Genomic DNA, 13,535 nt, shown 5'->3' on the forward strand with positions numbered 1-13,535 from the left:
AATTGGTATAACAAAAGAAGCTTTATATAAAGACATGTACAAGATTGATTATTATTGATGAATGTTCATCCTTGTTTAGTTCATTTGATGTATACCCAAAAAAAAAAAAAAATGGAGACAACTTTTGTAAATATATTAGCAAAATATAGAATGAATGAAAAGCTTGGTGAAACGGGATGCAGAAAGGTATATCGAAACGAAAGAATATAAAGTTATAACTCAGACTAAATATAGATTACTTTTATACTTGCAAAGTGACAATGATTGGATGGCCAAAAAAAGATCTACAATGCGGATATTGAACCCTGTCCCTTTTTTAGGATGATGGTATATTATCCAAACTTCAGCTATAATAATAAAAAAAAAAATAAGGACTAGAAAGGAACAGAGAAAGATAAAGTGTAAACAATGATGATGATGTTGTTGTAGATACGCATGCTCTTTAGGGTTTGTACAGATACCAAGATATCAAATGAGAAAGATGACATCATAATAGTATGACACTATCCTTTAATGGCCTGCGTTACCCATGGTGTTGGAGGCACTTCCTCAAATGGGAAGACCATTCATCATGGCATCGTCATTACTGATGATCAAAGACCTTCTCCTTGCCATTGTAAAAAAAAAAGTATAAATTTTTCATTTCCTTTTTTTCCTCCTTTTTTTCATTTTTTTTTCCTCTCTCTTTCTTTGAACTATCTTTCATCTTACTGCTGTATTTTTTTTCCTAACAGTGATCATCATCAGAAAAAGGAGATCAAAATTTTATAAGAGACAACAGTTTTTATCCAATTTTTCATCCTCTTTTTTTTTATTTTTATTTTTTATATTTTTATTTTGATCAATAAGGTAAAGTTTATTTTTTAAACGATATCTTTTGAATAAAGTGTGTATTATGCAAAACTGTTTTTCACCGTGTCTCTTAATGCATATTCTTTTTTTTTTTCTCTTGTAGATTATCGATTTTAGTGTTACGCAAAAAACGAGCCAATCAGAACTCACTACAAACTTCTAGAAAAAAAAAGTGACAAGTGGATAAAATACCCCCTTTTTTTTTCTTTCTTTCTTTCTTTCTTTCTTCTCATTATGCAACAAAGTGAACAACATCACCAACAACAAGAACAAAAGGAACAAATAAAACAACAATTACAACAACTGCAGGATTATTCTTCAGATATTACACAAATCTATGCCGAACGTCATTGGTCTGAACAACTTTTAAATGATGACAAACTGTTCTTATTTGTTTTATCAGCTCGTGGAGATATACTTTATTGTTCAGATTCTTGTCGAGGATTGACGGGTTATAACGCCAATGATGTGGTAGGACATTTGATATCGGAATATCTTCACCCTGATGATCATGCTGTGTTTTATGCAATGTTGGATCAAGTCTTCGAAACTCCTCTCCGACTAACCCAAGTCCAATTTCGGTGGAAACGAAAAGAACCATTGACTGGCTTCACCTGTCTCCAATCTTTTGGTTATTCCAAGCCTGATGACGTGCCTTCTTATACCATCACTAAAACCAACAACATTGAATCGAACTATTATGCCTTCTTTGCCATTGCTCAATCTTGTGATCCATCCACATTTGATCTGCTTTTGCAACTGAAAAGAGAAAATCAATTACTGCAACAACAACTGGCTCAATTATCATCCTCCATCGACAATTCACTTTCCAATGGTGGTGGTGAATCTTCCTCCTCCTCTTCTTCTTCTTCTTCCTCCTCCTCCTCTTCTTCTTTGAATCAACCCAATTCTGTCATTGCTTCTTGGATGCAATCTGGATGGCATCAATCAAGTAATCCTTGGATAACCAACAAACAACCTGAATTAGGTCAACAAACAACATACATCCCTATACAAGAGAAATCATCTATAACTGATAAGGATCATTCAAAACCTGATGATCAATCATCCAAGGACAAGAAAAGAAAGGTAAGCGTTTTATTTTTTTTAAAAAAAAAAAAAGAAGAAAAGATATGTCTGTGTGTGTGTGTATGGGGCACTTCCTCCTAATTTTATTGTTCTTATTCTATGATTTTTTTTTCTTTTTTGTTTGTTATTTCGATCCTCTACAAAATGACCGTCATGCAAACAAAAAAAAAAAAAAAAAAAAAAAGAACCTCAAGATCGATCTGCGAGTAAAAGAAAACAATTATATTGCCGTGAAAAACTCATTGGTTATCTTCTTCCTTGACATGTCTTAGAAAAAGGTATACTTTACTGTGGAAAAGCATCAATGCGCTGATTGTGGTTCAACCAACTCTCCGGAATGGCGAAGAGGACCCCTTGGTGCCAAAACGTATGTGTGTGTGTGTGTGATGATATAGTTGTTATACAACTAGCATGAGCAAATCATTAGTTTTTTTTTTTTCTTCTCGGTGTGTATGGTTAGTGATCAATAGATGAATACTGATCTCTTTCTTTTTTTTAAAAAAAAAAATACACTCTCTATAGGCTTTGCAATGCATGTGGACTACGATGGTCCAAGAAGAACAAGAACATGAAGACCGTAGGACAATTATCCAAAGACAAATGATTTTTTTTTTTTGCTTATATCCGACCACAAAAGCATTCGAATCCATGCAGATAGTGTAGTTTATATAATACATTTTACCCTGTTATTATTCCTTTTTTTGTGTGTGTGTCTCCCTAGTTACCCATTGTTATGTATCTCGTCTCTGATTTTAATATGAAACCTCTTTTTTTTCCACTATGAATCTGTCTCTCCTCATATTATTATGCTGTGTGCTGGTGGCGTGTGCTCATTTTATCAAGCTATCATTGAAATCGACGTTTTTTTTTTTTTTTAAACTTTGTTGATTTTTTATTTCCTTGTTCTTCAAAATAAATATCAAACCGATACAAAAATAAAAACGGTTTTTCTGTCTCTTTCTTCTCTTTTTTTTTTTTTTTTTATTATTATTCTTCTTCGTTCTATAGTTGTATTTCTTTCTTTCCTTTTTTTTTTTTATCCATCTGACTAGTGGGATATTGAAAAAAAGACCGATTTTATCATAAAACCTCCACAATGATATCAACAGAGGAGAGAAAACAACGATTATTAGATTTAATCCGTCGTCCAGTCTCTAGTCGTCTTGTTCAATATGTATCACAACAAGCAGGTCTAGTCATTCCATGTCAACCTCCATCATTGCCTTCCAAATATGATCAAACTTCCAATCGTCAAACATCACCCACTTTACCTTCTTTACCGACATTTATTCAATCTTTGATAAAAAGATCCTGTGTCAAACCAGGCACTTTACTTGGGGCACTTGTCTTTTTGGATCGTTTACAACGCCGACTAGCTCATTTGGCCAGAGGCATGCCATGTACTTGTCATCGGATCTTCTTGGCCACTTTAATCGTCACTTCTAAAAGTTTACATGATACTTCACCAAAAAATAAGCATTGGGCTCGTTATGCTGTTCATTTTAATTTATCCGAAATCAATTTGATGGAACAACAGTTACTATCACTAATGGTAAATTTTTTTTTCTTCTTCTTTTTTTTAATAACCTGATTCCTTTTTTTTTGGTAGAATTATCAATTGATTATTACACCAGAAGAAATTGATCTAGTTTTTATTCAATATGAATATTATAAATCTCAACGTCATCATGTCAAATCGAATCCTATTGTTCAACATTCATCTCCTACAAACATAGTGGAGGATTCTATAGGATCTATGGATCGACAACGCTTAGACGATGCATCTACCATCTATCCACATGCTCGATTATTCCCCATAAGTTCCTCGTCATCATCATCATTATCATCCAATTCCACCATACGGACACCTCATCATTCATCCAGCTCACTCAACAGCGATTCCTTTTCTTCTTCACAACGACTTGCTCTTCCTCCTGCTCTTGATCAAGAACCTGTCTTGTTTTATCCTCCGGCTCATGTCCGTGATACTTATCGACCTCATCTTTGGACCTTGTATCCACCATCCTCACCTCATGATTTGAATCCTTTGGATACGATCACTATTGATCGAATACAGAAACAATCAGCAAGAAAACAAACGCTATGATTCTTTTCCTTTTTGATGGAAGTATGTGTGTGTGTAAATGTATTTTTGTATGTATGTCTGTTTGTATTCTCTTTGTTATGATGATTCATTTTTCATCATCATCTCTTTTTTTTTTTTAATATCTATCTTCTTTATTTATTTAATGCCTCATTTAATAAAAAGCCAACTAGTCTCTTGTAGTATATGGTAGTTACATGAATGACATTATGTATAATAATGGAAAAAGGACTTACTATATGAAGAAGAAATGATTGTCTTCCATTAGTGGATACAAAGGCAGAATAGAATGGATAGATATGTCATCGTTGATAGACAAAAAACAAAAAAAAAAAAAAAAAAAAAAAAAAACTAGAGATGTTATGATTACCATATTAGGATACAGTACGTTCGTTACCATTAGTAGTTGGTCGCATTCCTTTCAATTCTTTTTTTTTTATTTTTGTTTTGTCATCTATAACAGAAATGGATGCTTATCTTGATGGATGATGAATACAATTCTATATCATACGTTGGCTAGCATAGAAAAAAAAAGGAAGGAAGGAAGACGTCATGTATGGGAGAGACCAAGCCATGATGGATGATCGAAATTGGACATCATATATGCAAAGAAAATAAGAATTAACTAGTGCTGTCCAACCGTTTTAGACCGTGCTCATTTCCGATACTGTTTTATGGTACTCAGTGAGTGTAACAGTTCAAGATCTCATTAATAGTGATGATCATCTCTAGAAAGGTGGATAGAAGATGATTGTAGTATTGGTGCGCGGAGACCCATCCGTCATCATGGGAATCAAGTATGTATAAAGGAGAAAATGATATGATATGATTTAACAGTCTTTTATTTGTATTTTTTTTATATATAATAAAATATATAATGGAGATAACAAAACTAAAAGGGACAACAAAAGGGAATGGCGAAAAATTGTATGTAACGTGTGAAAAAATTCCGTAAGTAAATAATAATAATAAAAAAAAAACAATTCATCTTGAAACAAAGGAGACATGCTTAAGCAGAGTGTTCCTTGATCTTGTTAACGATGCTGGACAAATTGGCACCAACCACTTCATCAACCTTATTACTATTTTTGAAGAACATGAAGGTAGGCATAGCACGGACACCGACTTCAGCAGCAACATCCTATTTAAAAAGATAAAACGCGTTATATATTCAGTATCATATCCTTTTTGGTTATTTCATCATGACCATCATATCCATTATCAACTTACAGCTACGTCATCGACATCAATCTTGGCAAAGATGACATCAGGGTATTCCTCCACCAACTTTTCAAACTTGGGAGAAATCAATTTGCAAGGAGCACACCAGGTAGCGTAAAAATCAATGACAACCAATTTATCAGAGGCAATCAAAGCTTTGAATTCATTGAGATCCTTGGGAAGGTTTTCAATAGCCATTATGTGTAATTTCCTTTTTTTTTTTTTCTTAAAAGATGGTGAAAAAGAAGAAAAAAAAGATAGGAATTTTTTTTTTTTTTGAAGAAATTGATTTTTATTTAGACCACATGTAGAGGCGGAACCTGAAATCAAAGACTAAAGGCTACGCTATAGAAGGGGCAGAACGAGGAGAATCTAGTTGGACACAATGGCATTAATAAACAGCGTCTTTTTTTTTATTTGATTGTATGTACTACCATAGTATTGCCAATCGATGACAGCAGCTACAGCAAGACCAGCCCTGAATACTCCACTATTAGCTTCAATACATTTCGAAGCAAGATCATAGGACTAAAAAAATTGAAATAAAAAATAGAAATGGAACCTTATAACAAACATAATACTTTTTTTTTTTCTTGTTATCTATGACAGAAATAGAAGATGCTTATCTTGGCGGACGCGTAGAAGTATGTATACACATGTCTGTCCAAAAGAAAAAAAAAAGGTGAATAATCCCATCATACGTTGGCCAACATGGAAAAAACATATACAAAGAAAATAGGGGTTGAACTGGTGCCATCATCCAACCATTTTAGACCGTGCTCATTTCTGATACTGTTTTATGGTACTCAGTGGGTGTAAGGTCAAGATCTCATTAACAGTGATGATCTTCTCTAGATAAAACGTGATTGTAGTGGTCTTTGTTGTTGATGCATAAAAAGAAATCTGTCCCGGGAACCAAAAGAACCATCCGTACGCCATAGGAAACGAAAGAATCGAGTATGTATAAAAAAAGACTGTGATATGATTTGATTTAACTGTCTTTTATTTGTATTTATATCTAGTAAAATATACATTGGAGATAACAAAACTAAAAGGGACAACAAAAGGGCTTGGGGGAAAAATTGTATGTAATGTGTGAAAAAAGCCAAATTCCATAACTATATAATAATAAAAAAAAACCAATCCATCCTGAAAGGAAACATGCTTAAGCAGTATTTTGCTTGATCTTGTTAACGATACTGGCCAAGTTGGCACCAACCACTTCGTCAACCTTATTACCGTTTTTGAAAAACATAAAAGTAGGCATAGCACGGACGCCGACATCAGCAGCAACATCCTATTTAAAAAGATAAAACGTGTTATATATTCAGTATCATACCCTTTTTGGTTATTTCATCATGACCATCATATCCATTATCAAACTTACAGCAACTTCATCGACATCAACCTTGGCAAAGATGACATCAGGGTATTCTTCCACCAACTTTTCAAACTTGGGAGAAATCAATTTGCAAGGACCACACCAGGTAGCATAAAAATCAATAACGACCAATTTATCGGAAGCAGTCAAAGCTCTGAATTCGTCGAGATTCTTGGGAAGGTTTTCAATAGCCATTATATGTAATTCCTTTTTTTAAAAAAGATGGTGAAAAAGAAAAGAGAGAAAAAAAAAAAAAATAGAAAAACAAATACTTTTTTTTATATGAAAAAAATCTCGTCATCGATTCCAAACACCGCAAGCCTCTGTGGTGGTGCCAGTTCTATTCTCTGTGATTTCATTGGCTGAAAGGATGACTAAGCCAAAGACACTCTTCCAAAGGCAATATGATACCATTACTACGACACACGATGAATAATCCAAACATACTTCAGAATATATATATATATATATATATAATCATCGAATATGCTAGATTATAAAGAATAAAAAGTAATTACTTCTGTAAAAACATCAACTCCCTTTGTTTTATTTGTAATGAAATGTTATTTGTAATGAAATGTTTAACAAAAAATAAAAAGAAAAAGATATGATTTGCATAATACAGTCAATAAGAAACTAGTCTTATAATGTCGGCTATCTAACCTATATTAAATCCTCTTCGAGCATGGCTATGTCCACCACCACCTTCGCCTTGGATCTCACCAGAGAATTTTCCATACGTTTCCTTACGAAGGTGCAAGTATTCTTCGCCACCAAAACTATAATAAAATCAATATATATATATATCAATCACCGTCTAATCCTATTCCAATGCTTTTTACCTTTCCCATAAAAAATCGGTCAATAAATAATACAAGTTTTCGTTGGCATTGTTATGTTCAATAAAATGATTGCTGTCGGTATAAAATTGGACTTTGTATGTATGTATAGAAGCCTTTGTCAACTTGTCTACTAGAATGGCTGTATGTTGGAAATGAACTGAATATATATATAAAGAAATTAAGTATATGAATGAAAAGGAATATTTGATTTCGATGTATTACCATTATCATCTGCTGTTCCATGTACCAATAAGAATTTGGCATTGGCAAACCCAGTCATATTGTTCACTGCACTATTAACATAACCTTGAGGATTCAATTTGGGAGTCGACATGTACCTTTCTGTATAAATAGAATCTATATAGACATATATATATCGACATCAATAAACAATTTTTTTTTGTTTGATTGTATATATTACCATAGTATCGCCAATCGGTGACAGGAGCCACAGCAAGACCAGCGCTGAATACTCCACTATTAGCTTCAATACATTTCGAAGCAAGAAATCCACCATAAGACTAAACGTCGATAATAATAATAATAATAATAAAAAATGGAAGTTTATAACAATAGAACATGTTCCTTTTTTTTTTTTTTTTTTTTTTTTTTTTTTTTACTTACCCAACCCCAAATAGAAATTCGTGCATGATCAACATAATCCAATCCAGCCCAATGTCTTGCAGCATTTGTATAATCAATGGTCTCCAATTCTCCAAGTCGACCACGTACACCTACACGATATCCACGACCACGGGCTCCTGTCCCACGACCATCCACCGTCACCACAATGTATTGAAGTTTGCTTGTTAAAAACGTATGCCAATCCAATTCAAATTGATAAGTCACCATTTGACTACTAGGACCACCATATACTTGGAATAATACAGGATATTTTTCTTTAGGATCAAATGAAGGTGGTAGTAATTCAACAGCATTCATATCTATATTTGAAAAAAAAGAGAGAGAAAAATAAATAAACCATCAACAATCCAAAAAAATAATACACAGCTTACCAGTAGTACTACTTTTGATGGTAAGCATTCGCTTTCGAGGCAAGTCATATTTGGTCAATAATTTTTTCAATCGATCATTTTTTTGCAAAGACAGTTCAAAAATAGGATCATCCACCTTTTTCACCACTGTTGTAGGAATATCGGGTCCTTCGTAGTATAAGATATAGTAACCAGCTGAGGGTGAGAAAGTCGTACGGTAATAAGCATGGATATCCGCATCTGAAGGACATGTTAAACATTTCTTGGTGATCGAAGGTTCTGAGGCAAATAAAGAGATGGTGTATAAATGTCGTTCCAATGGAGATCGTTCAGTAGATATAAAATGCCTGTACAAAAAAAAAAAAAAAAAAAAAAGATCTAGTTTTCCATCATAAAGATTTTGATATTTCTATCTTACACAAGAGCTCGTTTTCTATCCACCACCACAGAATCTTGTTCTACCTCCCATTCACCGTCAGTAAGCCATCGTTTTTTTATTGTCAAATCTTGTCCAATTGTCATCATGGCCAAATGAAGGTATCCAGATCCATTATCAGCAATATCCACATAATCCACCGCCCAAGAGCCATCGTTGTTGCGATATTGTCCAAAGAAAGATACTGATTTAGTCAAATCAATCCATCCACCATCTACTGGGCTATAACTATCCACTGTCGTCACAAAACTGCTGATATCGTCGCTGTCCTTTTCATCAAGTATCATGAATAGGTTGGTCAATTGTTTGTCTTGAATTCGATTGGTTTGTTTGAACAGGAGATGCGTATGAGAGTCGGTTATCCAGCGTACTTCAGTAATGATGCGATCCTCTTCATCGAAATCTTGGTGTTCCTTTTTCGTAGCCACTGATATAGGAGAAGTTGCATTTTTTGTCAGCATGATTGTTGTTTGTTGAGTCAAAGAATAAACGAATAAAGAAGCTAATGGATTTGGAGCTCCAGCCTATAGTTTGATGATGGTATGAGTTTATTTTCTTTTTTTCTTACCATGATTATAAAACGAACTATTTTTTTTTTTGTTTAAATTGTATACCTTTGGATACCTAATGGCCATTTCATCAGGATAGCTATCATTGTCAGTAGTGTATATCGGTAGATGGAGTTCAGGCACTTTTGTTTCATCTAGTCGTAAATAGGCCAAGTGAGTTGCATCAGGAGACCACCAAAGTGCAAAGTTTTGCAAAAGTACTTCCTCTAATATAAACAATGAGTAAAGATTTTAGATCGTAAAAGATTTTACCTACCTTCATATACCCAATCAGGAACACCATTAAACACTGTTGCAGAGCCATCATAAGTGATTTGCTTATGTGAGTGTAAATCGGATATATATAAATTGTTGTCCATCACGTATGCCTATTTATATAAAATAAATATTTTTAATTTCTTATTTTCTATTCCACATCATTGAGGTCTATATTTCATTACTTACTACTTGATGACCCACTGGACTCCATACAGCGTAAGAAATGTTTGGTGGTTTGTCGATGGTTGAAGTATTCAATAATGGAAATAGGTATTTGTCAGATCGATTATAAATATAAATGGTAGCCAAGTTCGAATGTCTCCATACCTATGGTAGAAAATAAATATCATATTAGTTATTCCTCTTATTATACTAATTGGTCATCACTTGCATTTGTTTCGTTTGTCCATAGCATCATGTAAGCGTTGTCCTTTGAAAAGGTATAACGTGATATAGATAATGGTTGATGGTTGATCATCTACAAAAAACAAAAAAAAAAAAAAAAAAAAAAAGGAAAATGAATAAGCATCTCTTCATTTCTTTTGATTCTATCATTTTGCAATACCAGATCTTTCGAGTCCAATAACACTTGTTTCTTGTTTTCGTCGACAGAAACCATCATAATGCTGTGATTTTCAGGATCAATAAACGTAAACACTCCATCCATTTGTTCTACATGCAAAAAAGTTAAAAGTGAACAAGACTTTTTATTTTTTGTACTTGAAGGTATTTTCTATATCTCTCTCTTTTTTTTTTTTTTTTTTTTGGCTTACCACTGCTATCAAGCCATACCAAGGAAGGTCTTTTTGGTATAAAATCAGAATTGGAGATATCAGCTAGATCTATATGGTTACCACTACTAAGAATTTGAGTTGAACCATCTATAAAAACAAAAAGTAAGAAGTAGTGTTCAAATGATTTATTCTATATGTTTAAATTACCTGGACTTAGGCTATTGACAATGATGATCCATGCCAACCAACCAATAAGCAATATGCCTAGAAAGAGAAAACAAATCCATGTTCGGCGACGTTCCTAGTCTCATATGATGATATATATATGTATATAAATAAAGAAAAGAATGAATAAGAATAAATAAAAAAAAAAAACGTTTTAAGAAAAGAACTATTTTTTTTCTTTTTACCTTTAAAGATTGTACAGTATGGGGCTCATGTTGTGAGTCTTGGTCATCAGAAACAAGTCGTTCATGTTCATCGTTTTCGTCTTCTTTGTAAGAAGTGTGAAGAAAGTCAGCATCTTCAATACTATTATCATCGTTATCCTGGGTATGTTCATAATAAGTTTTGCGCATCATTTCGTTATTTTCCAAATCGCTATCTGTACTGAGACGAGAATTATCTTCACTATGTCGAGGGTTAGAAGAAGTAGAGGAGAAAGAATGAATACTATGCCGACTGTCGACCATGGTCATAAATTGATCAACAAAGGTATCCATAGTAGGTGAATGAGTGACATGTTGTAATGGAATAGAAGAGGTCATACATATATATATATAAATAAATAGATAAAAAGAAAAAAAAATAAGAAGAAGGAAAGAAAAGATGAATATAAAGGAATGGATTGGTTGATAAAGAAGAGAGAGAAAAGAAAAAAGAATTTTGGTTTTGTGTGGGCTTACCTTTTTTATATAATGAGACACATTCAATCACCGCCAAGTGAATCACAAATGGTTACTAAAATTATAAAAAAACAGTGTTAAAATAAGTATATAGTAATGATGACAACACTTGCTAATATGAAATTAAAAAAGATAAAGGAAAGAAAGTAACAAATAAAAAAAAAAAGATGAATAAATATGAACATTGCTGTATTCAGGAGATATTCTTTCTCCCTCTTCTCGTTTAATGTCAGATCTTTAAAAAGAGTAGTACTCCTTTGATTTTCCCCTATTATATCAGTTTTATACTAATAACCATCATCACATATGAACACTTATGTAGGATTAGTTGTTACACAATAATTGTTATGTAAAGGAATAGTTTTATTGAAGTAAAATGAAATAATAAAAAAAAAGGTATTTATTTCTTCACAGAAGATTTTAAGCCAAAGACCAAGTAATATCAATAACACCTTTGTTCATATCTTTTTCCAAAGATTTGAAAACAGTATGAGTCAAATCGAGATCACCATAACTACATTCAGGGCAAGCATCATTGATAGTAGCATAAGTAGTTTTACCATTATAGGAGATCTTGATCTTCTTACCACACCAGCCACTCTTTTTATCCATGCTACCATATTGTTTAGCGTTCAACGCCACAATATTAGCAGAATCAGATTCAAAACTACCACAAGCACCAGTAGAACCACCTTCAGTAGATGGATTAAAGAAAGTACCAATACCAGAATAACTGTTACGTTTTTCCATCAAAGTTTTTTCAGCTCGAGAAGGGCCATTTCTTTTGGCATCAACCAGGATAGCAAGGAAACAGGCAATAATGGCAACAAGGACAATAGAGAAACGCATGATGATTTTGTTGTATTTAAAATGAAAGGAAGTGTGTAGAGATGAAAAAGCGACCGGCGCAAAAAAAAAAAAAGGATGAATGTACTGTATAACTGATGAATAAATAAAAAGAAAATGGGATGATTGAAAAAGGTCGATTACTTTTATACTGAAAATCGAGAAAAAAAAAATAAAAGCTACTATCGCTGACTTTAGAATGATGGTCAGGGTGCCCTTTATCAAAAAAAAACCTTTTTCATTGGTGATGTTTTGATAATTTGATGTTCTGGACGAATGAAAAATGATGGTCTTTATATTTTAAAAAAAGAAAAAGAAAAAGAAAAAAAAATAGATTGGGTATCGGGAATGGTTGAAAAGTTCCTGAAAAAAAACTTTTTTTTTCTTTGATCTGTTATATTTTTTTTTTTGGGGATGATCAACCAGTGAAGAAAGAGATAAAAGAAGCGATCACTAGAACTAGATAATAGGATAAAAGTTCCCTTGACATCATGATGATGATGATGATGTTAATTAGCCAAGGAATTGAGTTGATAACAATTAGATCACATTGGCAACAAAGTCTAGACGGAATAAAGCAACTGTCAATGTCAGTTCACCAATGAAATGGTAAAAGATCTTAAGATGGCGGCCAATAAAACAAGAGGAAAGGTTCTAGATTTCTTGTACCTGAGAAATTTATATTTCTTAAAGACTCTGCCAATGAATATGGATATTTTTTATATATATATTCAGGAACATAAGATGATTAGAAATAACACGTATCTTACTGGATGATATTTATATATTGAAAAAAAGGAGGGGGGATGGTGTATTCGGGGTCCTCTTGATTAAGCAAATTGACGAATCATCTTTTTTTTTAAAAAACAAAATCAGGACGGATCAATTAAATTTATCCAAGGCCAATTGATTCTATGGAGAAACCATGCTTAGATCGCCACCATAAAAAAAAAAAAAAAAAAAAGAATGCAACTTTTCATGCAAATGTCTATTAAAAAAAATGATAGTGCAATATGAAAGGAAAGTAAGTAAGGGGCAGCATATTTTTTTAACTCCGTCATCTTTTGTATTTCTCACTTTCTTTTTTCTTGTTATCTCTTTATCTATTATTATTTTTTTTTTGATATTGATTGAATGTTTTCCTTTGAAACTTCATCATGAACAATCAAGTTGTTGTTGGCACTATTGGTCCTTGTACTGATCGTTGGTCATCAAGGTAAAAAGGAATAAGAAAAAAAAAACCCTGTTTTGTATATTTAGCTGTGTTCATCTCCTATCTTTTTCACTCCTTTGATCAACCTCT

At 32.9% G+C, this 13,535-nt stretch overlaps 6 protein-coding genes across 6 annotated transcripts; 2 read left to right on the forward strand and 4 right to left on the reverse strand.

Moving 5' to 3' along the window:
- Nucleotides 1-1,086: 1,086 nt before the first annotated feature.
- Nucleotides 1,087-2,807, forward strand: BX664DRAFT_360406 (uncharacterized protein; the record flags this gene model as incomplete). Its single annotated transcript, XM_051548155.1, has 4 exons — nucleotides 1,087-1,941; nucleotides 2,127-2,147; nucleotides 2,214-2,308; nucleotides 2,464-2,807. The coding sequence occupies 4 exons, from the start codon at nucleotides 1,087-1,089 to the stop codon at nucleotides 2,543-2,545; spliced, it is 1,053 nt and encodes a 350-aa protein (XP_051397961.1). The 3' UTR covers nucleotides 2,546-2,807.
- Nucleotides 2,808-3,037: 230 nt separating this feature from the next.
- On the forward strand, nucleotides 3,038-3,532 carry BX664DRAFT_266254 (uncharacterized protein; the record flags this gene model as incomplete). Its single annotated transcript, XM_051540897.1, has 1 exon — nucleotides 3,038-3,532. One exon carries the CDS (start codon nucleotides 3,038-3,040, stop codon nucleotides 3,530-3,532), a length of 495 nt encoding a protein of 164 aa, XP_051397962.1.
- A 1,337-nt stretch (nucleotides 3,533-4,869) lies between these two features.
- Nucleotides 4,870-5,582, reverse strand: BX664DRAFT_337236 (thioredoxin-like protein). Its single transcript, XM_051546194.1, has 2 exons — nucleotides 5,276-5,582; nucleotides 4,870-5,186 (listed from the first exon to the last, which is right to left on the reverse strand). Exons 1-2 carry the CDS (start codon nucleotides 5,462-5,464, stop codon nucleotides 5,055-5,057), a joined length of 321 nt encoding a protein of 106 aa, XP_051397963.1. The 5' UTR covers nucleotides 5,465-5,582; the 3' UTR covers nucleotides 4,870-5,054.
- An 849-nt stretch (nucleotides 5,583-6,431) lies between these two features.
- On the reverse strand, nucleotides 6,432-6,842 carry BX664DRAFT_266119 (thioredoxin TrxA; the record flags this gene model as incomplete). Its single annotated transcript, XM_051540887.1, has 2 exons — nucleotides 6,432-6,563; nucleotides 6,654-6,842. The coding sequence occupies 2 exons, from the start codon at nucleotides 6,840-6,842 to the stop codon at nucleotides 6,432-6,434; spliced, it is 321 nt and encodes a 106-aa protein (XP_051397964.1).
- Nucleotides 6,843-7,165: 323 nt separating this feature from the next.
- BX664DRAFT_299892 (dipeptidyl peptidase IV N-terminal region-domain-containing protein) lies at nucleotides 7,166-11,341 on the reverse strand. Its single transcript, XM_051542323.1, has 15 exons — nucleotides 10,892-11,341; nucleotides 10,689-10,782; nucleotides 10,521-10,628; nucleotides 10,313-10,419; nucleotides 10,139-10,225; nucleotides 9,934-10,074; nucleotides 9,746-9,857; nucleotides 9,535-9,695; nucleotides 8,903-9,444; nucleotides 8,506-8,831; nucleotides 8,114-8,433; nucleotides 7,911-8,010; nucleotides 7,712-7,846; nucleotides 7,490-7,646; nucleotides 7,166-7,426 (listed from the first exon to the last, which is right to left on the reverse strand). Exons 1-15 carry the CDS (start codon nucleotides 11,246-11,248, stop codon nucleotides 7,306-7,308), a joined length of 2,868 nt encoding a protein of 955 aa, XP_051397965.1. The 5' UTR covers nucleotides 11,249-11,341; the 3' UTR covers nucleotides 7,166-7,305.
- Nucleotides 11,342-11,792: 451 nt separating this feature from the next.
- On the reverse strand, nucleotides 11,793-12,350 carry BX664DRAFT_337248 (RlpA-like double-psi beta-barrel-protein domain-containing protein-containing protein). Its single transcript, XM_051546195.1, has one exon. It carries the CDS (start codon nucleotides 12,233-12,235, stop codon nucleotides 11,807-11,809), a length of 429 nt encoding a protein of 142 aa, XP_051397966.1. The 5' UTR covers nucleotides 12,236-12,350; the 3' UTR covers nucleotides 11,793-11,806.
- Between the last annotated feature and the right edge of the window lie 1,185 nt (nucleotides 12,351-13,535).

The sequence above is a fragment of the Halteromyces radiatus genome, assembly GCF_025201355.1.
Source record: "Halteromyces radiatus strain CBS 162.75 chromosome Unknown BX664scaffold_6, whole genome shotgun sequence".
Classification (NCBI taxonomy): domain Eukaryota; kingdom Fungi; phylum Mucoromycota; class Mucoromycetes; order Mucorales; family Cunninghamellaceae; genus Halteromyces; species Halteromyces radiatus.

Excerpts from the sequence above, each read along its gene's own strand:
- BX664DRAFT_337236 (XM_051546194.1), bottom strand. The coding sequence starts at position 5,464 with ATGGCTATTGAAAACCTTCCCAAGGATCTCAATGAATTCAAAGCTTTG. Across the intron at positions 5,187-5,275 it reads TTGATGTCGATGACGTAGCT|GATGTTGCTGCTGAAGTCGG; the intron begins GTAAGTTGATAA and ends CTTTTTAAATAG.
- BX664DRAFT_337248 (XM_051546195.1), bottom strand. The coding sequence starts at position 12,235 with ATGCGTTTCTCTATTGTCCTTGTTGCCATTATTGCCTGTTTCCTTGCT.
- BX664DRAFT_299892 (XM_051542323.1), bottom strand. The coding sequence starts at position 11,248 with ATGACCTCTTCTATTCCATTACAACATGTCACTCATTCACCTACTATG. Across the intron at positions 10,783-10,891 it reads ATACTGTACAATCTTTAAAG|GAACGTCGCCGAACATGGAT; the intron begins GTAAAAAGAAAA and ends ATATGAGACTAG. Across the intron at positions 10,420-10,520 it reads GGTATGGCTTGATAGCAGTG|AACAAATGGATGGAGTGTTT; the intron begins GTAAGCCAAAAA and ends TTTTGCATGTAG.